At 36.9% G+C, this 27,194-nt stretch overlaps 3 protein-coding genes and 1 non-coding gene across 8 annotated transcripts; 3 read left to right on the top strand and 1 right to left on the bottom strand.

Annotated features, from left to right (window-relative positions):
- On the top strand, positions 1 to 162 carry LOC122402600. Its single transcript, XR_006259527.1, has one exon. It is a non-coding gene; the product is annotated as a U1 spliceosomal RNA (small nuclear RNA).
- A 305-nt stretch (positions 163 to 467) lies between these two features.
- LOC122402559 (phosphatidylinositol 4,5-bisphosphate 3-kinase catalytic subunit delta isoform) lies at positions 468 to 8,595 on the bottom strand. The gene is made up of 10 exons (XM_043405450.1): positions 8,041 to 8,595; positions 7,478 to 7,936; positions 4,161 to 4,592; positions 3,605 to 4,035; positions 3,230 to 3,523; positions 2,857 to 3,135; positions 2,508 to 2,780; positions 2,068 to 2,382; positions 1,491 to 1,953; positions 468 to 1,247 (listed from the first exon to the last, which is right to left on the bottom strand). Exons 1-10 carry the CDS (start codon positions 8,182 to 8,184, stop codon positions 1,116 to 1,118), a joined length of 3,222 nt encoding a protein of 1,073 aa, XP_043261385.1. The 5' UTR covers positions 8,185 to 8,595; the 3' UTR covers positions 468 to 1,115.
- Positions 5,014 to 7,284, top strand: LOC122402560 (protein Spindly-like). The gene is made up of 6 exons (XM_043405451.1): positions 5,014 to 5,669; positions 5,738 to 6,038; positions 6,132 to 6,252; positions 6,332 to 6,641; positions 6,715 to 6,871; positions 6,939 to 7,284. The coding sequence occupies exons 1-6, from the start codon at positions 5,416 to 5,418 to the stop codon at positions 7,164 to 7,166; spliced, it is 1,371 nt and encodes a 456-aa protein (XP_043261386.1). The 5' UTR covers positions 5,014 to 5,415; the 3' UTR covers positions 7,167 to 7,284.
- A 1,020-nt stretch (positions 8,596 to 9,615) lies between the features above and the next one.
- LOC122402535 (nuclear pore complex protein Nup98-Nup96) lies at positions 9,616 to 25,064 on the top strand. Of its 5 annotated transcripts, XM_043405406.1 has the most exons (31): positions 9,616 to 9,867; positions 10,169 to 10,246; positions 10,315 to 10,524; positions 11,493 to 11,735; positions 11,833 to 12,036; positions 12,175 to 12,258; positions 12,404 to 12,583; positions 12,736 to 12,863; positions 12,957 to 13,155; positions 13,216 to 13,269; positions 15,005 to 15,188; positions 16,362 to 16,473; positions 16,546 to 16,686; positions 16,843 to 17,141; positions 17,990 to 18,252; positions 18,341 to 18,586; positions 18,691 to 18,944; positions 19,175 to 19,321; positions 20,387 to 20,495; positions 20,581 to 20,706; positions 20,786 to 20,968; positions 21,139 to 21,315; positions 21,417 to 21,646; positions 21,755 to 22,001; positions 22,145 to 22,282; positions 22,475 to 22,751; positions 22,832 to 23,098; positions 23,181 to 23,573; positions 23,651 to 23,748; positions 23,835 to 24,081; positions 24,187 to 25,064. In XM_043405406.1, exons 2-31 carry the CDS (start codon positions 10,216 to 10,218, stop codon positions 24,374 to 24,376), a joined length of 5,661 nt encoding a protein of 1,886 aa, XP_043261341.1. In that variant the 5' UTR covers positions 9,616 to 9,867; positions 10,169 to 10,215; the 3' UTR covers positions 24,377 to 25,064. The 5 variants fall into 5 exon arrangements, with proteins under 5 accessions (XP_043261341.1, XP_043261340.1, XP_043261342.1 ...); XM_043405405.1 differs by having other exon boundaries at positions 12,175 to 12,237; positions 12,957 to 13,269; XM_043405407.1 differs by lacking the exon at positions 13,216 to 13,269 and having other exon boundaries at positions 12,957 to 13,179.
- Positions 25,065 to 27,194: the final 2,130 nt, after the last annotated feature.

Below are 27,194 nucleotides of genomic sequence, written 5' to 3'. Positions count from 1 at the left end.
ATACTTACCTGGCGTAGAGGTTACCGTGATCAATAAGGCGGTTCCTCCAGGGCGAGGCTCGTCCATTGCACTACGGTTGGGCTGACCTCTGCGAATATCCCTAATGTGGATATCTCGGGCGTAGAATTTTTGTTAGTCGGGACTGCGTTCGCGCTATCCCGGATAAACAATTATAAAAATAAATTTGTAGTTTCTTAAAAACAATGTGAAGTTTTTAAAACTTCTAAAAAGATCTGTTTAATGCAAAATTGGGTTTTCTTAAAAGATAATTATATTATCAGTCACCACGTATCACATGTTCGAAAAAGTTTGCTTTTTGAGCCAATGTTTTACTTTGTATTTAAAGAATTTGTACGTATTCTCGAAAGATGAATAAAAATTAGAATTTGTTTCAGTGCAAGCTTTTAAATTCGTCGAGAAGGAAGTGACGCAATAAAAAGATGATGAAGAATAACTTCATTTATTGTTATCAATACAGTAGTATTTCAGGGTTTTGAAATTCCTAGGATTCTCTCACATTTTGTTTTCTTTTGTCAGCTTTCGAGCATTTCTGATTTCAATCGAAAGATTTTAGGAGAGTTGCTATATCGGCACAGCCAGGACACTGCGATCATCTAATGCGGGCAACATGCCCCGAAACATTTCTAGCAAACGAACGTCCGCGTATATTCTTTTCAAGAATCCGCAATGTCGACCAATGATATGTACCGTATACGTATTTCGCTTTCGTTTTTCGTCTCTGCCAAAAATGACGAAGGAATGGCGAGGAGGAAGGGAAGGGCAGGTGAAGCGAGTGTTTGAATAATCGTGCGTGTATGCGCGCCCGTACACGTGTTTTTACCACACGACAACGAAAAAGGCAACTGCTGTTAGTGACCAATAACGATAGATCTCCATTGCAAATCAGTCTTCTTTTTCTTTACTTCTTTCTTCTCATAGAAATCCCTGTCTATTCGGATTCTTATTTTATTTGTTTAAACGTGATGACGATGCAACGGCGCATATTCGTTCAGCATGTTGGTTAAATTCATTTCCGTCTTATTTTGCCCGCCTTCCGTCTTTTTGTTCTGGCTTTTTTCTTGTTGTCATTTGTATTCGATCCGATCCCACTCCATTCATGTCGTTTTATTATTTTTCGACATGTTATGGGACGCCCAATTTAACGAAGTTTTCCACGAGTTACAGAGAGCTTCGTCAAACTTGCTTCTAAAATGCTGTTGCGCCTTGCTTTCGGACATCTCGAGTACCTAACGCCAAAGATCCAAACAATGAAGTTTTTCATCGTATCAAGAAATTTTACATAAGTATATTAACCCTTTCGCTCCAAAGAATGCATATATGTATACGTGTTTGGAAAGTATACATTCAACCGAGATGAAGTTACTATTTGCAAAGTATCGTTTAAAGCTTATGAGGCAAAAATTATAAATGTATCGAAATATTGGTAAACTATAAAAAAAAAAAAAACAAGAAAAAAGGGGTCAACGTACCAATGTGTCCCTTAAATAATTAAGATCTTTTTCCGACGATAACTCTGGTAATCCCGTCGATATCATCATAGCGAATAAAGATAATATTAGACCTCCGTGCTGGCGCAGGACAAGGAATGCTTGCTCGCAATGACTTTGGAATCGTTGGAACTCTACTGCTTGACCTTTCTTCGTTTGTCCTTTGTTAATTACATGCACGAAATCATTAGTCAACACAAATGGCACGCGTTCACGCCTGAATCCAAATTTCTCTTTAAAATGTCCAAGTATATGGCCAAAATCGACGTGAAATAGCTGGCCAGTTTTCTTCACCATAATATTGTCCGAATGTCTATCCGCAATTCCGAGAACATACGTAGCTACGCAATAACCCGCGCAACTCAACGTAAACTCCTCAATAGCTCTGTTCAATGCCGCCTCAGTATGATTATGATCTTTCAGCCAAGCGAGCAAAGAACCTCGTCTGTATAAAATAACCGAGAAAAAGTTTAACAAAACGAAAACACGTTTTCGAACGTCAGAAGGGGGGGGATTCTACGTCTAACGTGCAAAAATTGCAATTTGTTTACGATCATACCTAAATGCGGCCGTTGCCGAAAACGTGCCTTTTTCTTTTTGAATGTTCGCAATCGTTTCCGCGTTTAGAACCACTTCGATCATTCCGACTCTATTTTCTGTCGATATACAACCATAAGGATTCATGCGCAGATCTAGTCCCTCTCTCTTCCACAATTTATCCATAATTCGTAGCATTTGAAGCGTAAGCATGTCTTGTCTCAAGTCGTCCCCGTGTTTGAGAATCAAATAAATATCGTCGCCAAACGGATCGGCATTTTCAAAAACCAACCAAAGCGGTCGCATTTTACTATCCATCACTCTACATTTCTCAATTCTGCAAACCGTAATATTTACGAAAATTAACTCATCGAACGAATCAGGGTCCATTTATACTATCGATGCACAATGGAAAATAATGATTAAACACTTTTCAACTGCGATTATATAGATGGAACTCACTTAATGCGTTTCCATCGAAAACTTGGATCTAAGGGGTTTAAAACGTTCGAAAGTGCTTCTTGGCAGTGAGGCTCTTGAATGAATTCTTGAAAACCTTGTAACGCTGCTTTACGATGGTCTTTTTTTTGTTTTATTAGTTCGGAAGCACATTTCAATTTACCCAGGCATTCCATTTGTTTGAATAGCGATCGCATGTGTTGCTGACTTCCTCTACAATAAGCTTCTAATATTAAACCAAACCGAACGGATACGGCGCCTACTTGCATTTCTGATCTAGAAAACAAAAAAGAAAGATCATTAAAAATCATGCATACAATTTTTATTGCGAGTCACTGTACGTTGCACGAACCTAAGATGCCAAAATAGAAAATGGCCAATCCTTCGATTGTTAAGGGCGCGTCTCAGCAAAAACTCCGTCAGATCACAGGATAAGTAATTTTCGTGCTTCAATGCTTGCACCAATTGCAATAAGTATAGACTTAAATCTTCGTCACTGACGTCCATTAAACAACGCACGGCAAAACTTCGAACATTTTGGTCGGCATAAGCATAATCCAACAATTCGAGTGCTTTTTCGACAGGCAGTTTGGGCCACTGTTGCACCAACGCCGTCGCTTCAGCCACTTCCCTGTATATGTCGAAAAATGAAAATTGGATTAAAACAGTCTTCTTTTTCTCGTTCAAGCTGTTCCTTTTGCTATACCGAATATTTATATTTTCACCTGTGATCGTTCCATTCCACGCAGTGTAATAGTTTGGCCAAAAGCGTGGGAATTTCGACAAGGCAATGATGTCTTAAAGTCCACATTATCTTTCGTTCTTGCTCGTGAAGCTCGTGCAACGGATCTCTATCCGCTAATAATCGAAGTTGTTCGAGTTGTTGAAACTTACCGACGTCCGTGTCTTGATCTGGTTCTTCTTGAATCGATCGTTCGGCGGACGATTCACGCAACTTTCTCGCATATTCGACCATTTTCTCAGGAGTTGGATAAAGAACGGACTTGTCCTTTCCGTAACTAAATTGTATCAATAAAAATAATATGACTCGAAGACGGAAGGAAGAAACGAAAAGTTACGGGACATTTTACGGAACTTACTTTGGAAACGTTAACATCAAAGCAGCAGCCCTATCTATGTGAGGATTTGACACTACTGTTCCTAGAGGATGCAAGAGATCATCGTTTTGCATATCCTCTGCATACGTCCACGTATAAAGAGTCGTTGCTCCGGTTTTTAATTGAGACTTAAAGTCGTATATAGTTGTATTAGCCCAACATAATGGATTTATAAAAAATTCTTGTTTGGTGTCTTTAACCAATCTACGACTCTTAAGTCCTTTTGCAGTCTTACTAATCTCATATAGAACAAAGCACAGCCTAGCCATTCGTGGTATATCTCGCACCTTTATGTCAAATCTTAAAGTTTCTTTCCACTCGCAACTACCATCAGAGCTAACAACAGTTTCTTTGGTCTTCTGACTTTCGCACAGAGATTTTCCGCCGTGGAAAAGACCAGCTTGAAGCCCAATCTGAAGAACAGAAAAAGAATAATATAACAAATATTACAAATGTAAGTTGAAGAATAAGAAACAAAGTTGTGCTCTTATGGCTCGATCGATGCAAAAATTAATTATTTGGTATAGCACGTGTGTACCTCGACAGTACGATGAGCAGCATCGCAGTTCAATCGTGATATCCCATTAACTATAAAAACAAATGGTTCCTCTATTTTCCAAGCAGATATATGTTTACCCTTTTTACGCAGAGTCAGCGTAGAGAATGAAGGCCTCGTACGTTGCAAAGCGTCCGCCTCCGCATTCTCTACAGTATTTTCCTGATCAATACAGACGCTACTTCTGCTTAACGTAACCAACGTAGGAGTAACATCTTTTGCTAAACAATCCTGAATGTAACTAAACTGTATTAAAGGATAATCTCCTATTAAATATTCTTCCTGTCCGCAAACCTTCAAAGTAAAATCTTCCAAGTTTCCCTCGGACATTAAAGTGTTTGCTCGTTTAGTTAAAATATTTCCTAATAACTCATATGGCGTTGCGGTATGTGATATTTGAAAAGTGAAGGCCGTCTGAAATAATGAAAATTAAATTTTATTTTCGTTCAAAAATTATATTATTTCTTTCTTTCATTTCTTTATTCAACAATATAGTAATGCATGGTTAATTTTCCACAATTCGTCCTTTTCTCCTCCCCCTAATCGCTACCACTCAGTGTCTCGGAAAAAAAAAGGGAGCCGATAAAATGAAAGGAAACGAAACTTGCTATAATTTAGTTATAATTATAATTATTGTAATAATATAGTATAATTAATTATATAATCATTATAATTATGCGTGCAGGGCAAAATACGTTGCTCTGCACGCATAACTTATATTATTGGGTCCCAAATTTTCGAAAAGTCAACCGTGCATTGTTGTAGTGTTGAACACTTCGTCGGTCCCTAGGCATCGATACTACATTTTGTTTAGGTGGCGTCAATTCCTAGGAACCAACAGTATTAAATTTAAGGAATAATACTAAAACATATCTTTACATTCTTTTAATGGATTTTATTCAAACGTTTTAAATAAAAATGTATTGACACGTCGCCTAAGGGGAAAGTGAAACAAAATTAACTCGGCGTTTAGCCGTAGCGTGTTAGTGGGAGAATCAGCGGGTTAACATAGAACTTATGTGGTGATTCTAGGCGGAAAAGAAATTCCCCATCACTGTTGAACGTTATGTTTGCCAAATATTTGTTTTTTTTCCCGTCGATTTTTTGTCCTTTTAACAAGAGAGGGAAAACTGGTAACGGAAGAAAAGTTATCGTCTGAGAATACATATGAATGAAGTCGTACTTTAGGATTTCAAGTGAAATCTTAAGATTCTAAAGTGAAACATAACCTTTGAAAATGTCGACGCCACAGTTTGTCAAACAGGAAATTAATGAAGAATACACCGAAGATACAGAAGGAATCAGTGAGCGTTATCGTCTATTAAAAATTGAATACGAAGAATGTCGTCAAGAAATTCATGACTTGAAACGGAAACTGGAATTAAACGAAACAATGCTACGCGACGTTCAAGAAATAAACGAAACGCTCGAAAGTTCTCTTGATCGACAAATCTCCGAAAAAGAAAAGTTTATTTTTGAAGCGGAAGAAAAGTAAATTACTTTCTGAGAAACACCTGTTAGCCTTCTTTAACAATTTTCTTCTTTGTTTTTCTTTCCAGACACCGTGTTGCCATTAAAGAATACGAAAATATTATTTCGAGTCTTGAATCAAATTTAACGAATCAGACGACAGAAATTGAGAAACTGCACCAGAACATTAATAGATACAAAGAAATTGAAAGCGAGACGATTGTAGACGATCTGAAGAATATTTCTCTTGAAACGGAGAATGCCTCTCTTAAGAATCATGTTGAGAAACTTACAGTGCTGTTGCACGAAGAGGAAAAAAAATCCAAACATTTGGAAGAAATGGTTAATGATTTGAAAGCACAATACGATGAATTACAGCATATCTTTCAAGTAAGGAACTAGTCAATGACATTTTAATTTTTAAAAATATTAGTATTTTTAACAGCATGAGGGATAAAAATATGAAATGTATCGTATGAACAGGATGTTAAAGAACAATTAACGGAAAAAAGCAAAGCTTTGGAACACGTTCGTGAACAACTTGTACTGAAACGAGCAGCAGCAGAGTCCACTGAAATTTATCCTACTCATAATTCATGTAAAGGCGAGTATGAACAAATAATTTGATTCATTAATTTTTTCGAGATTTAACGTTTAACGACACTTAACGCTTTTACTCATAGGCAATTCACTTTTCGCGGAAGTGGAAGATCGTCGACAAAATGTAATGAGCAAAATGAAAACGTTACATGAAAAGTATATACAAATAAAACGTATGTGTATGTCACAAGTAGCAGAAATTAAAGTGCTAAGAGCGAAACAAGTTTCAGCATTTAGAAAATGGGAAACCGATACAGATCATATCCTGACTGAGAAAGACGAGTTGATTGAAAAATATAAAAACAGGGTATTAGACCTTGAAAGCAAGTTAAAATTTGAGATCAAGAAAAATGATGATGCAAAACATCTGAATTGTACCGACGCGTCTTTTACGTAAGACTAATGTCGATTTTTGAAGTATTACAACATTCATTGGTACTTTCACAAGTTTTCTTTAAAATTGTAGGTACTTGCAATCGCTACTGGATTCTAAAACAAAGGAGTCAAACGACCTTCGTATAAAGATCGAAGATCTTTCTATGCAATTATTAATACAAGAAGAAACAAAACTGAATATTGCCAAACAACTGCAATACTGGCGATATAAAGTTTCCTCTTTAGAGGTAATTATCTTTTGTTATGAAATTCGCGTCTGTAAAGGTAACTTTGAACAGTGGTTTCATTTTTTAGGGTCGACTATGTTTTCTACAATCCGAAATAAAATTAGGCAGCAGAGACAATACAGAATGTAAGATTCTCTTGAAAGAATTTGAGGACTTAATGCATTTGCAGAACAATGATAGAGCCGACGAACCTGAATCGAAACAACCCGAAAATTGTAACCAATTACCAGTATTAACTTCTGAAACGGTGAATACATTGCTTAAGAATGAAACAGTTCAAACAAAGCACAAATAAAAAGGTAATGACACTGATATAAAAGAATATAAAACCACTACAATAAAGGAATCATGTGAATTTGAACATGCTAGAGACGGTAACAGTGATAAGAAAAAATGTTCTAAAAAGAATACAAACAAGGACTGGATCCTGTTATTGCTTGATTTTGATAATTAGCAACAATCGTTCGCGTTCTATTGAACACTCGATTGTGATTAGATCTTTCAAGTTTTAAATGTACAGTTGTAGCTATTAGTATTTACAGATATTTTTACTACTTTGTATATGAAAATAAAAGTATTAATGAATTAATATACCTATGATCTTACCTCTGTGTTTTCAAATTTTGTAACAAGAACAATATTTCCGTCTTTCAATCGACATTCAATATTTTTTGGTATTGCAGCGGTTGGTGCTAATCTTGTAGGAAATTGAGAACGAACTATATCTGTCCAAGATTTCTTCCGCCTCGGCATTGCAACCTCGTCTCCTAATACTCGCATTTTCCATCTAAAATCGTTCACTTCTGAATTTTTTAATGCTGCGAACTCGTGCAATCCTTTCCCAATTAGAAGACCAATTTGAGAATCAAGATTCCTATCACTTTTAACACCTTCTCGCTCTATAACTTTAAGCAAAGAACAAAATGGTTTTATGTCGCATAAGCGTCTGGTTTCATCTCGTAATTCTTCTGCCTCTGCATTGGAATTGATGCAAGAAAATACATAGGACGGAGCATCTTTTAACGTGCCATGCAGGGGATATTTACTGGCCTCGTCCCACAGATCCTATGTATAAGTTTGCTCTGTTAATGCAACTCAGAATTATCTTTCTTCGTGTCAATTAAGAAACGTATCATTACTTTTATCATATATCGTTACATGCAACTCACCTCTTTTATTTCGGCCAAAGTAATGTTACGATTAGTTTCGAATGGTATAACAACCCCATTTGGCATTAAACAAGTCAATTCAACAACTTCTGTGGGTGACTTTGCCCAAAAATTGTATGTATATGCACTTGGTATATGTACCATGATGCTGGGTATTATTTTTCAGTAAAATATACAAAAATTTAATGAAACACAAAAAGTAATTGGCCAAGTATAATCAATTCGAATAAGGAAAACAAAATGCATTGTCCAAGTCGCATAGCGACCGAAGGTATTTTTCCTTCTTTAAGCAATGTTTCTCCATTGGAACGATTGATAAATATTCGCACGATAAATCTTCGTGTTTTACCAAATTTTTTTCCACATTTTTCCGTTCGTACACATAACTTCAAATTTCCTCCAAACTTTATAAGCTTTCAGATTCCGACTAACTAGTTAACTTCCTTACTAACTATTTCGCTTCGATCAAAATCATAGATCTTTATATCGATGCCTTTAATACAATGCAAAGCGTAACTTTGTTTGCTTCGAATCGTGAATGAAATCCATACGATCGTTTCCCTCTATGTGTGATAACAGAACTAGTCAGCCATTATTTCTACCAACAAATGCATTCTACCTACCTATCTATTGTCCGTTCAACTTAAAGATAGAGTCGAGTAAACAGATCACGTGACTACGATAGGAATTTACTAACAGAGTGATATTCACCTAATAAATATTTATATATGCGCTATGTATTATACTATACTTTATGCACGCGTGTACAATTGTTACTATTTATAACAATTTTTAAATACTACAATTAATTTTTCGACAGTTTGCCACGTTTTTTTATTTTGTAACATTGTACGGTGAAATTACTATACAATGTACCCCTAATCATAAAAATTGGTGAAAATAACAAATAGAAAATTTTAATTCGTAAGCTAGCTTTCTCCTACGGATTTGCTTGTCAGGATGTTGGTTTACAAAAATTTGTTCTAATTCATGAATTAGAATTTCTTTTTAATAAAAACATTTTAGGTATACAAATGTAAATGTTACATTAACCGTACAACTTACAGATTGTACATTAAAATTTAAGCAGGACAAATTTTTGTGAAGGTAGCTGTATATAACAAGGCCGATCTTATTTGCCTATTTAGTCCATAACATTTTGTTTGTATGTAATCCTTTGTTTAACTTTTGATTTTCCTGTCTTAACAGTACATAAACGGCATTTTTCTAATTTTTACTAATAATAATTATTAATTTAAGAAAATGACATAGAAACGTGCAATTGTGTGTACAATTAACTTTGATTAAAAGCAGTGGTCATGCTCATCTTGTTGGTTAAAGTATACCAGCACTGAAATAATAGATTTATTTACTAATACATTTGCCCAAGTCAAAAGAGATTGCTTTCCCCAAACGGAATACTAAAATTATTGAACAAGCGATGAATTAGCCAATTAGAATTGAGAACAATCTCCAAACGTTCTAACTGGGGTCCCCTACATTTCATTTTTAGAAAAAAAACATATGATGGCACCGCCAGAGTATCGATCGACTTTCGAGAGTTACGATCTTACTACGTATGTTGCGTATGTGATTCGTGTTGTAGCGAAGTATCGAGTGTAATCGGAAATTACTATTTTAATCGCTCGGACCGATAAATCGACGTTTATTCGTATTATTTTATGTCAAAAGTCGTTGGTACACGCGATCGAAATTTTCATTTACGCGGTTGTCTTTGTCAAGTAATTATTTTCTATCGGAGTAAATTTCGCAAGGTGCGAAGTTCGTTAAGAACTGTTTCGACAAGGATGCAACGAACGACCACAGGTATGTTTTCAAAAATATTGACAACAATGTCATTCGTAATTATAATGAATATCGGTGCGCGGACAACCGTTTAATCGTCGTCATAATCGTGTTGTTGCTCTAAAAAATAACGACCTATGTTATTATGTATGCGTATCGCGCGTTTTTGCGTCTTACTTTTTCTCGATTTGAGGTTGCGAATAATAAGAAGCACGAGGATATTAGAAGCTCGTTTACTGTTTACAGCATTGATTTTTATTGGAAATAAGTAACAAGTAAGCTGCAGGAATGAATTCTTTTTTATTCGATATTCATATTTTAGGTGGTATTAAGTATTGAAAGTAAATAGGAGCCATCTAAACATTAAACATGTTTGGGCAAACGGGAAATACATCGTTCGGTAAGCAAATAAAAATATTTCTTCTTCTTTTTCTTGTTTTATATATTTTACCATGTATTCTGTTTTAGCCGGTTTCAATAATGCAACACAAACCAGTCCATTTGGGCAGTCAGCGTTTGGTAAAGCGATAGCTACAACGAGTTTTGGCAGTGGCGCAACACCAGTCTTCGGTAGTAGTAATACTTCTCTCTTTAGTTCAAAGCCAACAGGCTCTACCACGGGTGGCTTGTTCGGCAATACTACAACACCACCTGCATTTACTCAGCCATCTTTTGGAGGTAGCTAGCGATTCATCGACTGTTTTTTTGGATACAAATTTGTAGAGTCTGTTCCCATGAATGCTTGATATGCATGTACTTTGATGTTTAGTCAAATTCTTGACTGTTCATTTCCAAAATTAGCATAGTTCAAAGAATTGTTGATATGGTCGAAATAGAGAACGATTGGGATTTGTTAAATTTGCTACAATTTACAACTTGATTAAATTCTTTAAATGACCAAGGATGACAAATGGCAACCAACGTTCAAGTGTAATCATAGTATCTACCAGTTATTTTTTTAAACAGATGGTTATAGCTGTAAGGACAGTTTTACTCATGGAGCAATGATTTCCAAATTTATCAAAAGACACCTCCCTACAAAAACTCTGTATCTCAGATATGCGATAGGTTTGAAATGATACAAGAAAAACACTCGTACAGTCGTTAAACTCTATCATCCAATGTATCCATAGAAAGTCTTCAATGTATATCTAATGCATACATGTACGTGTACGCATATGTAGTTAATATATATGTGTTAAAATTTCCGTACTATTTAATATACAGATACACGTAGAATCGAAGTATACGTGTATCTGTCAGTGTTGGGCGTTAATCGAGTAAGGAATAGCAAATGAAATTTTATTCATCATTCGTGCATTTGTTACAATGTTGAAGGAAGTTACAATGATTCATACGATGCGCTATATCCGAACACTTGATTTTATGTCGATTGTATGACGAGAATACTGCGCAATATTACGAAATATTACAAACGCCGTCTGCTCGGATATGTTAATACCCGTGTATTAAAAGTACACGGATTTTAATACAGATACATAAACAACACGTGTATATGAGTATTTTAGATACACGTGAAACGGAGATCTCTAATAGAAAGAAACGTTTAAGTTATTTACTTTGGAAAACACTATTGTAAAGAGACAACATGTATATGAATACACTTTCTTCTACTTTTTCCGCAGGTTTTGGAACAACCAATACAAATACCAATCTATTTGGCAGTCAACAAACTCCAAGTACAAGTCTGTTTGGTACAAATGCAGCAACTTCAGCTTTTGGACAGTCAAACAAGCCAGCTGGATTTAGCTTTGGCACAACATCTGGACCAAATTTATTTGGGCAACCGCAACAACCGACTCAACAGACCACTCCTTTTGGACAAACTAATACCACTGGAAATACAAATTTGTTTGGCACGACGTCGGGTAAATATTCTTTTCTGCAATAATTTTCATTATCGTTGTACAGTTGAAAAAGAAACTGTACGCTTTATTGATTTTTTTTCATTTTTCTTTGCGTAAGGATTCGGCAATACAAATGTCGCCACCACAAGTGTTACCGGCACTGTCGTTAAATTTACTCCCACCATCACTACGGATTCTATGTCGAAAAATGGTATATCTCATAGCATATCAGCAAGACACTATTGCATCGCATCGATGAAAGAGTACGAATCGAAATCGTACGAAGAATTACGGTTCGAGGATTATTCTGTGGGACGAAAAGGTAATATACGTGAATGATAAACAATAAAGAATTTTTCTCGGAATACCCGAGAACGTTCGGAACTCCTGTGTGTAGATTGATTGTACACTACATGCTACTCACTCATGTATGTTGATTCTTTTCTTTTTAATTGTTCAGGATCCAGTACAGGAATTTTTGGTTCGCCTGCACAACCTTCACCTTTCGGCAATGCAGGGGCAGGTACTAATACTGCAACGACGGGTAAACTACTCTAATACGAATTAGTTATTATGTATTCGTGAGATTATTCTTAAACGATTTAAAATTTTGAACGATTGTGCAAAGTACAATATATTTGTATATTGTTTCTCTGTTTTATAATGCTTTCGTTTAAAACTTGCATTAGGTTTCGGTGGAATAAGTGGCGGTTTTGGAACGACCACTCAGTCTGGGTCAAGTGGTTTGTTTGGAAAGCCAATGACAAGCTTCGGGACACCATCGACAACAACTACAAATAGTTTCGCTTTCAATTCTGCTCCGAGCACAAGTCTGTTCGGTAGTAATACACAGGCCAAACCCTTTGGTAGTAAGTATTACATTTTTTAAATATTCATTGTAAGTGACGAATAAAAGAAAAATTAATTTTTTTTGTTTGTCACATAAAAGTATTCATTTAAGTTTCCGTACTTATACATTGGTTGTTTATTTTGAGAAAATACAAATAATCTTTATCTACAGCAGCGGCACCGACACCACTCTTTGCAACCAGCAATACTAACCAGACGGCCGGTACGAGTTTTGGTGGCATTAATACAGCTCAGAACACTGGCTTCGGATCTACGTTCGGATCAACGCAACCGAACCAGGTAGTGTAAAAATAAATAAGAATAATAAGGACTATATGTTAATGTATATTTAATTTATGTACAACATTAAGGTATTTATTTATTTATTTACAGAATATTGGTTTATTTAATCAGAACAAATCGGCTTTCAATCCACCGCCTACGTCATCCAGTACTGGTTTCGCCAGCTTTGGTCAAACACCCGCTAGCAATACAGGCACAACCTTGTTTGGTGCTAAACCTACCGGAACTGCAGGTTTTGGAGCACCTACTTTCGGTTCGACTACGGCATCGACTTTTGGAGCTACAACAGGTTTCACTCCTGGTCAAAACTCTGGTACTTCATTGTTTAATACATGTTTTAAACCTGCAGGACAGACGTCTGGATTCTCTTTTGGTTCTGCTTCTGCGCCTTCCACTGGACTGGGTAAATTGTTTATATACTTCCAGTCAGTCTCGTACGTATTCAAATCCTCGCTGTTTACAGTAATGCGTGATTAACTTGACGCGATTCCACTTCCTTTCCAAATCCTTTTCACTCAACGTCCAGAGCTGAACATAACCTAACCTAACATAAAAGGAAAGAAAATTGGTAAAACGAAAGGAAGTGAGACTTACTATGTTCATCTCGCTTTCTCCTGTTACAACCATTCTCATTCTTTGTTAAATAATGTTCGGGTTCAGTTCTATTATATATGCTATCCTGCACACGTAAAGTTAATCATCATTACTGTATAAAAGAAGTTTGTTGAAATTAAGTGCTATATTTAAGATTTTGCGATCAGTTTTTTATTGCAAGTGGACATATGCACTTACTGACAAAAGTTAAGAAACAATGTTTGTATATATTTTCTGAGATACATAGATTGGAACTAAAACTAGTATGGAAATATAACATCACAAAAATCAATAAAGAATGTTTTTCTTCGCATATAATTGTATAAAGACTATAATTGATATTGAATTAAAGAAATTACATACAATTTTAAGAAAAACAACGTTAGGTAAATGTCCGTAATTTTCGTGATAGTATACTAAAATGTCTAGTAATTCTTGAATTTTATGACTGCATGACAGTGGAAACAATAAAGTATGAAAGAAAAAAATTAGTATAACGTAATGAAGCTATTGTAAACGACAGTACGAATACATTCGTGGACTGTTATGTGCTATGTAGATTAAAATTAATATGTTTTTATTGTTAATTATTGAATTTTGTTAAAATTTAGTATAAATAAACATTATACGTGTATCTATTTATAATGTAAAAATTGATTGCAAAATATTATGCGTTTAATTTCAAAAAATTTCTTTTAAAAATAGTGAGAGGTACGAATCCCGTGGAACTAACTGTATTTATACGGTAAAACCTCGATTTATTGAATTAATTGGGGGACAGAGCTTGTTCGTTAAATTCGAATGTCTGTAAAATAGTGTCACACAATCTGTTTTTACATTAAAAATTGCTAAACATAACGTAGATATAGTACAACTATTGTACGTATCAGGCGTTATGAATTGTTCAAAGATAAATTATTTGCAAATTTTATGTTTGTTTTTTAACAACAAAGAAACTGGTAATTATTTATAAAATGGGTCACCCCGCCGATTTTGGTATAAATAAAAGTAGAGAATCTTATGATCCTGTACTTAATCAAGATTATTCACTATTCACTGTATAAGAAAAAATTGTTCAGAATTACGTTCCCGATTACATTTTTCACAATCATTGAAATCGGCGTGATGGCCTATTATCTAAATAATTACCGAAACCATATTTGTTTTATTCAGAAGCAGAATCATTTATTATAAATATTTCATGTTTATTTTAATATGTTATGACATTGACACGGCTTACTGTGGAGGCGTTAGGTGAAGGTGACACAGTCTTCAAGAAATTATCTAGTTTTTAAGTAACGTAGGGAATAATCGAACGTTGTGTAACTTGTGGATAAAAGGACCAGTAAAATTTTGTCCGTTAAATACGAAATCTGTTAAATCGAGATTTTATTGTACTTAACGATTACAATCATTTTCTTTTATGTCGTTGTTTTTCAAAACGTTCTCAGTAGTTATAACTATAACAGTAGAAGTTGACAAGATCGTAGTATATTATAACAATCTTTGATGCAATGCTAAGTATATGTATATTTATTTCGTAGGTACGAATACGGGTTTGACATTGGGCAGCGGTTCTACTTTGTTTGGTCAGCAGAAACCAGTTAGTTTGTTTGGCAATACTGGAACCAACACAGCATTCAATTCATCGGTACCCTTCGGATCTTCAAGTTTTGGGAACAATTCGAATGTGGGAGCTGGCATTGGAATGGGGTTACTGGGTGCCGGGTAATGTCCAATTCTTTCCTTGTCTGTTATTTTCGATTAGCCGTAATGTGTACAGTCCTCCGCTGACTTGAAGTCTCGCGGAAGGAATGCGGGAGAAGTAGAAGGGTTACACGTGTTAGCGGAAATGTATTTTCCAAGAGAGTCGAAGGTAAGGACCATCAAAGGACACTCAGTCTACGATAGATTTATAACAAAGTTTTGGGGCACATGTGGCCTAAAGAGCGAATGAGACTAAACAGGCCTGGCGGCGGGCTACGCGATAGCGAACGACCGCGTTGGGTCTCCAGCTAGCGCGTGTCTAGGCATTGATTGATTATGGAAAAACTAAAGACTTTGTCCTGAAGGATCTGGCCACGGAGTGGGGAAGGCGTGGGACCTTCCGGTAAGAGCACTGTGAGGAACGGCACGGGACTTACTCTAGAACCATCAAGGGCAAAACTTCTAACACACGTGTTAGCGACAGTTTATTTTTAAGGGACGTCGAGGGCAATTAGCTCGACGATATTTCGTTTTCGAACGATTTATGATAGGGACATAGCCTGCGTGTGGCGTTGTGGTTGCAAGGATACAATCCAGATGCCTGTCGATGGCTGGTGACTCGAAGTCACGCAGCTATCGGGCGTCATAGGATTGATTGTTTGAAAGGAAACATGGGTATGTTAGGAAAAGGCAAGTGACCCGACATTGTTTCTCTTTAAAGAATAGGAACTCTGTTCCTTGAGGATCTGGCCACGGAGTGAGGATGGCGAGGGTGCCTTCTAGTAAGAGGACTAAGTTTGACCTCTTGGCACTTACCCCAGAATCGGCAGTGAGTAGAGTTGGTCTTTCAAAATTTCCAACACGTATTCCCACGCACACATTGATCTCTAGCTCGCTATTCGTCGCGGCAGTTACACACACACACACATGTGGACTGGCTGAGAGTAAGGGAGCGAGATAGATAAATGGGCGGCCCGACTCCCCTTGCTCCTGTGCCGTCCCGCGAGACTTCAAGTCAGCGGAGGACAGTACTTAACCCTTAACTACTCAGTAAAACTCAAATTAATTCTACTTTTACAGTAGTCTCTAGGAGCGTATGTTATTGTTTACGCTTCGGAACTTATTTGTGCAATTTTTTTTCTGCGAACAATCTTATAATTTTAATTCATATTTCACTTCTTCCTTGTTTCAAAGTGCCATGAACAATCAAATGAAGAGCACGGGTACAGTACCGGTTCATCAACAAATTCTGGCATTGGTGTCCGCGCCGTTTGGCGATTCGCCGTTGTTGAAGAACCTTTTACCGGTAAATACTGTTCTAATGCAAAACGGGAAACAAAGTTTCTCAAGTTGTACGATGTGTATGGTATCTTTTCAGGCATCCGGCAAAACGGAAGAGCTGTTGAAACCTGCGAACGCGCCTTCTAAGATATTAAACGGTCCACAGTACAAGGTCACAGCAGATAGTAAATCTCCAAAAATCAAAACTAAAGTGGTAACTCCTGCTCAATTATCAAAGGTAAGCGAGATATTCCAGGTGGTAAAGTTTATATCGTTCATTCTGAATATTCAAATACGTGTTACGCGTCATGTTCTGATCGACAAAGCTTGATTGAGAAAAAAATAATATTTTTTGGATTGTAAATTGTTGCAAATGTATCGTAAATGTTTGTAGAAGTCGATGTTCGAAGGTTTGGAAGAAGAGGATCCGCTTTCGGAAGCGTTCCAACCTCGTCCAAACGCGAAACGTTTGGTGTTACGTCCGAAGTCTATAACCAATTCGATGATAATGTCACCGGCAGAAAATTCACAACCTGCAGGGAAAAATGTGCAATCCCCTGACAAAGGGGAGGAAAGAACTAATGGAACAGATTCATACGTTGAGAATACATCTATCGAAGCCGTTGATAAAGAAAATCATAGTCAAGATAATAATCGGCAATTAGCAAACGATCGAAGATCATCTACGTCTTGGTAGGTTTATTGCTTTTTACGTCAAGGCATGCCAAAGGATATAGCCGAATAAGGGGGTCAAATGTGCCTTTGAACCAAATTTGACATACGATGGATCCATCAATAGAACATCAGAAAAAAAACATTCTGTGCCAAATTTCAACCCTCTATCGTGTTTGGAAGGGTAGTTATAGGGAAAATCCGGATTAGCGATTTTCTGCCTATTTCCAGTTTTATTCTATACACTGTTCTACTCAACATAGAATTGTTTAAAACCATAGAATATAGTTATCCATTAAAGAGAATACAAAACTTCAAAGTATAAGTTGCTTTCTCACGCGAAGAACGCTGAAAAAATCGGTTTTTGATTTTTGCTACTACGGCGCATCCTACCAAAAAATCTGAAAAAATTCAGGGACATAACCAATGACAATACGCATTTACAGTAATTATATAAATCTTGTGTCTCGAAAGCTTCAACACGAAATCGGTATTTTCTGCGTTTTTTCGCTTTTAATTTTTCACACCTAGAATCTAGAATCGAAAAATCGAAACAAATTTTTAAACACGTATCTTAGTAACTACAATGCATCAGATTTTTTTCATAATTTTCGTACTCGATTAAATAGAGGAAATATGCACAAAATCGCTAATCCGGATTTTCCCTATAACTACCCTTTCGAACAAGATAGAGGGTTGAAATTTGGCACAGAAAGTTTTTTTTTGATGCTCTATCGATGGATCCATCGTATGTCACATTTGACCCCCTTTTTCGGCTATACCCTTTATTTTATGTGTACTTGGTGCGTACATGTGCCACTATTTTATCGATAAAATTGTATGTTAATGAAGTATTCTTTGCCATGTAGGTTGAAATCGAGCCTTCCGCGAAACGCAACTACAAATCATTCAAACGAAGAATCATTCGAGCAGCGTTCGCAGTTTCCTGAGATAAACGCGTCCATCGAGGAAGTGGTGAACAATACTATCACTGAATTGCGTCCATACTCAAATGGTAATCTATCAAATCAAGTACACTCGGAGGTCAACAATTCCGGGGATACGTCTTTGAAGAACAACTCTCTCGCCGATAAATCGTGCACGGATAATACACTCCAAAATACCGATACGAGTATGAAATAACAATTCTCAAACAAAATGTCCAAGTTGCTACACCGAGCTTCGACAATTCTTACCTTGTTTCTTTTAATTTTCTGTAGATTCGAGCCAAGAACTGGACGATAGTTCATTTTGGGCGCTACAAAATTCGAACTGGAAAATGAATGCGGCGAAAGTGACACTGAAACGCGTGGGTTATTACACAATTCCGGCACTTGATAAGCTGGAGGATTATGTTTGCGGAGAAACCTGCGTCGTGCCGAATTTCACGGTTGGTCGCGAGGGTTATGGAAACGTATATTTTCCTGATTCCTTTGATATTTACGGTCTCAATTTAGACGAAATCGGTGAGTTTCAGAATTGTATTTTCTATTTTTTTATAATATCGAAGAGTTTAGATATTATAATAGAAATATAGAGAGAAAGATTGATAAGAGAATTGTATTTGCAGTACATTTTCGTCATAAAGAAGTTATCATTTATCCGGATGACGAAAAAAAACCACCAGTTGGGCAAGGATTAAATCGTAAAGCACAAGTTACACTAGATCGAGTATGGCCGCATGATAAGACTCTGCATAAAACAATAACTAGCCCTCTTCGTTTGGCTGCGATGAAATATGAGGAGAAGTTACGAAGAGTATCCGCGAAACACGATACTAAATTTCTCGAGTACCGACCCGAGACCGGTTCGTGGGTTTTCAAGGTAATCGCAGGAGATTAATTTTTACTAAAATGTGCACGGTTAACTTTTTTACGATTTGCCTTTCCCAATCCCTTCCACTCAGCATCTTCAGCTCTACGAAACTTGACTCAGCAGAAAAGGAGAGTGTCTTTCATTATCGGGTCCCAAATCTTGTACGAGTTAACCGTGCGTTACTGTACTTTATTTTTATAGTAATCTTCTCTTACCGAGATTGTATGCCCTTGTTTCAGGTTGATCATTTCTCCAAGTACGGCTTAAGTGATTCGGACGAAGACGACAGCAACAATGCGAGTACGGTCAACGATCCAAAGAGACTAAAGTTGTCCGCAGCAGCACAACAGAAATCTGCGCACAAGTTGGATCAATCTAAAGTTCCTGTAAGGTTTCCACAATTGCTTACAGTGAATTCTGTCAAAGTGTCACTAACTCGGAACTGGGCAGTGACACTATGACAGAGAAGTATATGAAATTTAATCCAAAGTGGTTATGATAATTATCGCAAAATTTGTATATATTGGGAACAAGAGTTAGAACAGTAAGAGTGATTAACAAATGGTGAAAATAGAGCTAGGTACAACTGATCTATTGACTGCAGTGCATCGAAACTGAAAATTGATCGCTGTATGCTTCGTAGCGATTAAAAGAAGCGAGAATTGAGCGTAAAAGAGTAAAATTGTTAGTTGTTTTTTAATCCTTTCGATACTAATGGTGAACTACAGTAAAAGTAATTCGATTTCCGGGCTATTGTAATCTTGTGTCTACAGACTTCGCAGACAAGAATTTACTTTTTCATACCAAATACGGTGTTAGCAGTCAAAAGATTAATATTTGATTATTGGATGTTTTATACATATACGATAACGATCGCGGATTGTTTTATCACATTTTTGTCTCCTAGTTATACATATATTATTTGACTAATTGAAAATCATTAAAGTTTATCATTTTCGATATTATTTACGCTGTAAGAACCTTATCGGTCCGATTAAAGTAGATTTACAACAATAAAGTAAAATAATATAAAAGTTGTACTTTTCTATTTCGGTAAATCATTAGTAACCCGAACAGCGTTGGTTATTAACCTTTTAGCCACCTTATTAACCTTAGACGATGATTTCAATTGTTGCGAGTAATTGGTTTTCGTAATTACAAACACTTAATTGTCAATTATAATTAAAAATTGACGATTATAGTTGTAATTGTCGATTCAATTACACGTACTGAATCTGTCACCGTTGGTTCCATGTCGGAGATAACATCGATAACTAACTTTGAGCCAGCAGTTTCAAAAACTGATGTGGACAACTTTGCGACGCCATGCCAAAGAAAATTCGTGACACTTTGTCAGGATTCATTGTATTTCAAGATGTGACAGTCTAGTCCCGTGTCTTTTCTCTTATCTAAGCACTATCACAAGCATTATTTTTCTGATTCTTTGTTAGAACGGGAAGGTTGCCACCGTAATCAATGATACAACGAACGATTCGAAAATGAAGAACATCAAACTTCACTTTGTCGCGGATGCGAAAGCTCACCGAAATTCTGGTACAGGTAAAAGAAAAAAAAAATAATAGACGATCTCGAAGACTTAAGTCCGGTTCGATTAACTCTCTTTCGATAAACATGCTTGTTTCAGCATTACCGGTAAGCCCAACCGGCGAAACTGCTCGTGTCGCGGGTACAGACAGTCATAAATTGCAACTTATGAAGGCCAATTTCTTCGACGGTAGCGACGAGGAAATGAACGAAGTTTATGAACGACGTACGACGAACTGTCCTTCTTTCTTTTATTTTTTTTATTCGTACATATTCTTATTTACGGCGGTGTGTTTTTATTTTAGAATCGAATCGTGTCTTGCATCTTCCTGGGCATACAAATTCTATACGATATTTTGTCGACACTGCTCAGGACTTGGACGAGAACCAAGAATACAAAACAGTTTACAATTCAACATTGCGATCGAATTTGACGATTCATCGTATACCACCCTTCGAGTACGAAGAATCGATACTTTCAAAGGCAGGTGGGTTTTTTATCGTGTCAATCATTCCCTCGCATACAGAATTGGATGATATGAAACAGGTCGTCCGAATAACTCGTTTGCTTTTTACAATAGAAAAAGAAATGTCGGACCAAAGTTAAGCCGTATACTATACACGCGTTACACAAGTTCCAAATGAATTTATTTTACAGATAGTAAATCGAAACGATCGATGGATATCGTTGCTATGAAATTGCCGATTTATGAAAAACATTTCCCGGATCCTCAAATAGTTCCAGTGACCACAATTCTTAAATGGCACTCCGAAGTAATTCCACTTTCGAAGTCTATTATATATAAGCTTAAGTCTCGCTCTGTCGCTGATACTGGTAAGTAGATGGTTGTATGATTGCAACGATAATATTGTCCAACAAATAAAAGCCTTTTTCCCGTTTTACTCCGTTAATTTGTAATATATGTTTGTGCGTAGGTATACAAATGGGAAGAATGTTTAAACCTAGCTGGGGACCTGGATTAACGCTACTCACATTGAGCACGAAAAAACAGGCGGCCGAAGTACATCTGCGTAGCCCTTTCGAACGGATTTGGTCTTACATGTACGGTCGCTTGCCGGAAGACAGAACTTCCGCCGCAGTTGTCCAACGTATACAAATTTTAGGTGGTAATTGGACAAACGTAGAATGCGTTCAGACGTTCGAGGTAATTTTTACTTGAAATACTATTTTCAGACGTACATCTGCAACGAAGATTTTCATGGGTTTTAATTATCCGGTTCTTTCTTTTTATGTTTCATAAATGGTATTGAAGAAAAGTATAGAGGGTCATCTAAAAATACAATTGTCACACTGTATAATGGACCTAGAGGGAGACTGTCCAGTCTTCGATGTGGATACGGATATTAATAAGGCGAGATTGGCTTTACACTCTCATTGTAGCTTAGCCGAAGAATTCGCGGATCAATTTGCCGTCGATAGTTTTGCTGCGTATGTTGCTAGCGTTTGGAAACTCTGTGTGGCTCTTTGGGGGACACTGCCTGATATAAACGCTTGTCCTGGTACGGGTTGTTAAACTACAATTTAACTTTTTTAACGCTTTAGATTTTAAACATGACGTCCCTTAACACTTTAATGGCCGCACGTTTCGTACAAAGATACATACACTGATCAGATATTCATCTTTTCGTTTATTGCGTTTCAGAAAATCCGGCAGATCATCATACTGTGATAGCGCGACGGGAAGCTATAGGAGAATGGTTGAAAAACGTCATACGAAAGACTCTCGTTTGGGATACCGCAAACATTAATAACGAAGAAAAGATACTGCTTCTACTATCTGGTGAGTATGTTACCGATTATGTATATCGATTGTGTACAAATACTAGCGAACGTACATTTTTACTTGCCACAATAGTGAATATAGTTTTAAATGAATAAGAAGTGTTTAGAATAATTGCAAACAAATATTTATAATACGTCGTTTCTCGTTTTTTTGTTATTCCTGCTTGTCGGTGAATTGAATCAATCAAAGCATTCGAGTTAGAGGAAGCGTGCCAGGCCGCACGAGAAGTAGGGGACCATTGCTTGGCTCTACTGATGGCACAAATATGCGGTGGAATGCCTACAAAAACATTAATAAATCGACAAATTGCATTATGGCAAGATGCCGGTGCCGATGAGAGCATATCGGTGGATCGATTGAAACTTTTTGCACTCTTCGCTGGTGAACCGCTGGTGTCCAGCAAACACGGTTCCATCAACGTTTGCGAGGGTTTGGATTGGAAGAGAGCATTAGCAGTTCATTTGTGGTAATCGTATTGGTTTCGTTTTTAAAAATAATTTAGTAATATCAACCTGTACAATTGATACATATTCAATCTGTGTACAGGTATTTTTCATCCCCGGTTGCTTCGATAAGAGACGCATTAGAACTGTACGAGGCAGCCTTCGACGAAAACAAGACAACGGATGTTTATGCGGCTTCACCTACGCCTGAATACAAAGGAAACGATTACGAACTCGAACTGAATGGCGGGAAACCAATATACGATCTCTGTTTTCATCTTTTAAAATTATTTTGCACTGGAAATCACGCGTTAGGAGAACTTTTGAATCCGGCAGCGCACACATCTGATCCATTAGATTACAGACTTAGGTAACCATTTGCACTTTTTTACACTGTTCATACTTGGCGTACGTATGTGAAATTTTTCTAAAACAATTTCGTTCGATTGCAGCTGGCTGATGCAGCAAGTACTTTTAGCTTTGGGTTACACGCATCTCTCGGAGCACGTCGCCGCTTTAACGCATGTTAACTTTGCAACGCAATTAGAAGCGCACGGACTTTGGCATTGGGCCGTATTTGTAATGTTACATTTGAAAGGAGATTCTGAGAAAAGAAAGACTGCTGTAATGAATTTATTGGAACGTCACGTTGAAATAGACGATGACGACATTCTTGATTACAACGAAGAGGAACAACTGTCGAAGGAAGGGCACGAAAAACTTTCTAAGAGAAAGCAAGAACAACATGTGAGGGAAGAACGTGAAAAATTTTTAAGGGAAGAGCTCGGTATACCTTCGATTTGGATTCATCAAGCCAAAGCTGTGAAAAGTTACGTAGCCAAAAGGTCGGTATATAGGTTACACGTGTCGATTATATTCATCGTCTAGTAAATTTCTACATTATTCACTTTTTTTTTACTAGATACGACAAAGCTGCTTCTTATTACATTGAAGCCGAACAATGGAATGCTGCCCACGAGATTATTATCGAATATTTAGCCGCAGACGCTATTATAAATGGTACGGACTTATGTATTTTCTACGTACTTTTACCAAAAAGGTTTTACTTGTATAATATCATTGTAAATTTAAAAATTCTTTCGCAGAGAATTACGAGTATCTACGTGACTTGTTGAAGCCGTTGAATCCCCCAGAGTGCAGCGGTACGATAAGTGGATGGGCATGTCAAGGACAATTACTTTGGGAATATATGGATATAACTATGGATATCGAATCACTGTTACACGGTGCTGATCCTCGTGAAATAAGTTACAAATTGGAATTATTGAAACCACGGTTGACAAGCCTTTGCTTAAAGATTAATCAGTTTCCCTGTCCGACTGCTAAGCATAGGTAGAACATTTTTCTTCTTCTCATTATTCTTGTTAATATCCAGTGTTAATGAGCGATTCTTCGAGCGACAATTATGATTCATCGAGCCACTGTACTTTGTTTTAGGCTTTGTCAAGCGGAAATTGCAAAGAGAACGTTGCATCTAGCTAGAAGTTTGTTGCAATCTAACGAAAGTAAATCAACAGTGATACTTCAACTGGTCTCCCAGTTGCCATTGCCGGAAGATTATGCCCAACAAGAGCTACGCCCTATCATTAATATGCGTGTGAACGAGATGATATCTCAGGCAGTGTAGATCTTTTAGTGGAAATTTGTACGATGGAGGACAGAATTCTTTTTTAATTAAATGAAATCTCCATGTATTTTTACTTTTTATAATCTTAATAGCAGCAACAATAATAATATTGGTGATAATGATAGCGTTGACAATAACGACGCTGATGATAATGGCGACGGCGACGAAAATAATAGTATTAGTAATCGTCATGTTGTACGGATATAAATAATAATAGCAATAATGATAATGATACTAAAACAGTATATATTTAAGATTAATAAGTCCAGTATATAAGAATGTTTGTGTTATATTGTTACGTAAGATATACTACATCAATTTTTCAAATAAATAAACGAGATCTGGAAAAAGGACAAGAAGATCAAGTAAACAAATTTAAGAATGGAAATTTGAATATTTGGGAGATTTTTTCGTTGCTTAATGCGTAATAGGTTCTGGAGTTTCACATTTTGTTACAAGAACTTCGATAATGTTATTGGGCTTGATGTTCAAACAAACTTTTAAAGCCAATCGTACTTTCAATGATACATATTTTCGATATGGGCAGCCGTTAGCCCTTTGCAGTCATGTGTGAATCGATTCGAATCTATCAACTATTTATTTTATATTTGTTTATCTAACAACTATTTTATCAATGTTTGTAATATAATGTGATTAAAACAAGTCAATCGTGTTTAAATTACACTGGAAAAAAAATTGATGATTGTGCAGTATGCTTCAATCATAGACTGTAAGGAAAAATAGAGAAACATTTTATATGTGTTAAACACGAAAAAAGAAGCTTGAGCTGTAGAGTTAGCGAATGTTTTAAAAAATACCACACGATGGCTAATTTTAAATTATAAACAATGGTAACATATTTTTGTAAGTTATTGCTTTATTTACATTAAATATATAACTGTCAATTGGGTTTTCATTACTACAATAAGGAAGTTACATATAAGTCTTAAAGAGTTAAGTTATACTTTGTATACAATCCATGTACGTACATATTGTACGAAAATTTGCGTTAAAACAACGAAAGGACTAAAATCTCTTTCACTAACTATTAACTACTTGCCGTACTATTATAATTATAAATTCTCGAATGTATACTATTTAGTTTTATTTGAATTTTTTTATACTTGCAATGTTAAAAAAAACGGATTTGTTTTACGAATAGGTACCCCATAAATGTGGTGTGTTAATTGTAATATATTGAACCAAATGACACATGTAGCTCCATTATTGTAGAACTTAATATAAAGAACTCACGACGAGTCAGGTTCGTCGTACGGCAAGAGGGTTAAAAAGCAAATGCGCATATTGTGTTACAATCAGTGTCTGATCAGCTATGCGCCGAAAGGTGAAATTGAAAAGTTCGAAATGCGCTTGTACCTTTAGAAAAGAGAAACGCCTTAAGAACCCGTGAAGTCCCTGGGACTCTTAAGATCTAGAAACTTGACTTTGTGTATGAAAATATAGATGCATGTTAAATCAATGATACCGGGCTTGCGCCCCGTTACAGTTACCCCTATTATGGTGCGAGGTCGAGAGTATCTCACTCCCACTAGCCTAAACGTCTCCCTTCGTCTGTCGTGTCTCTTTCGTGGGGAAAAGGGCCCCTCGATGGCCGATGCCTCTCTCTGTCCTCGCGTATCATCTCTTTTCGTTTCCATATCTTGCAACCTTCACCTCCTACCTGCTACCTCCCGCTTTTGCGTCGTCAATCTAAGTCACTCTTCCCCTAGTTCTGTTGAATCCCCAATGCCGTCGTTGCCGCTGTTTGTCGTCGCTACTTTCGTCGTTGCAGCAGCTACTACCACCATTGCCATTGCCGCTGTATTACCGTCGCCACACCACCATCGCCCTTTCCAACTCCATCATCTAGGTCGGGCTTTATGCGAAAACAAACGGTACACCACTAACGGTTTTTCAGAGTCGAGCAAATTTTATTTTTGAATAACGAACAAAATTGTTGGATTTGACCGTAAACTACCTTTTGATCATGACTTTGCTCGTCCAAATATTCGTTTAAAAAGCTCGTTAATAGATTTTAATTTGTGAATGAAACGCAGATAAAAGTTAGTTTACGAATCAATCGAACATTTGTATTCCGTTATTCGCGAATAAAATTTGCCCAATTCTGAGTATTTCATCTTGTTCATAACAATATTAATATCAATAGTAGGCTATACTTACATGTAACAATGTTGTCTGGACGTAACTGTCCATACGAATTGATAAAATTATTAACGAGCTTTCTAAGTTACAGTAAAAAAAGTAAGGGGCTTTATAATAGAATGACGCCATTATTTTATGTTTATCAGATATTAGTTTAAACTAAACCGCAGAGGTTTGATTTATTTTTAATTTGTAAGGGGGCCACCTAAATTGAGGGTGGTTTCGGGGTGCTAATAACTCCAGCACCAGTCTTGCGCCACCATCGCCACCGTTACCGCCATCACCTATACTACTAACCCAGACCTGGTATTCGTCAACTGCCTACGTTCCCAATCTCCCCATCCTTTTAAAGGGTGGTAGCGAGTACATGCATGCTCGCACCCGTAGAATAGTGCTATGTATGTACTCCTAAACGCCCGAATCCCAACCGACGTAGACGTAGTAAGAGTAATGCGCGCGCGCCGACCGACCAACCGGCCGCCTTCGGCTCGCACGTAAAGCGGCTCCGTGCACCATCTTGGCCCGATTTTCATGAGAAAGTACAGTCGAAACGGCACCGTGTGTACTTTCATTATCTCCCGGAAAAGAACAGAATGCGTCAGGCCGCAGTATCGTTCCGCGTTTAATCGGCGCATCGAGTCACGCGTGTTCCACT

The sequence above is a fragment of the Colletes gigas genome, unplaced genomic scaffold (genome assembly GCF_013123115.1).
Source record: "Colletes gigas isolate AHSC1104 unplaced genomic scaffold, ASM1312311v1 Colletes_gigas_Sc00037, whole genome shotgun sequence".
Taxonomy (NCBI): domain Eukaryota; kingdom Metazoa; phylum Arthropoda; class Insecta; order Hymenoptera; family Colletidae; genus Colletes; species Colletes gigas.
The sequence above is the reverse complement of the archived record's forward strand: the minus strand, read 5'-3'. Positions and strand labels throughout refer to the sequence as shown.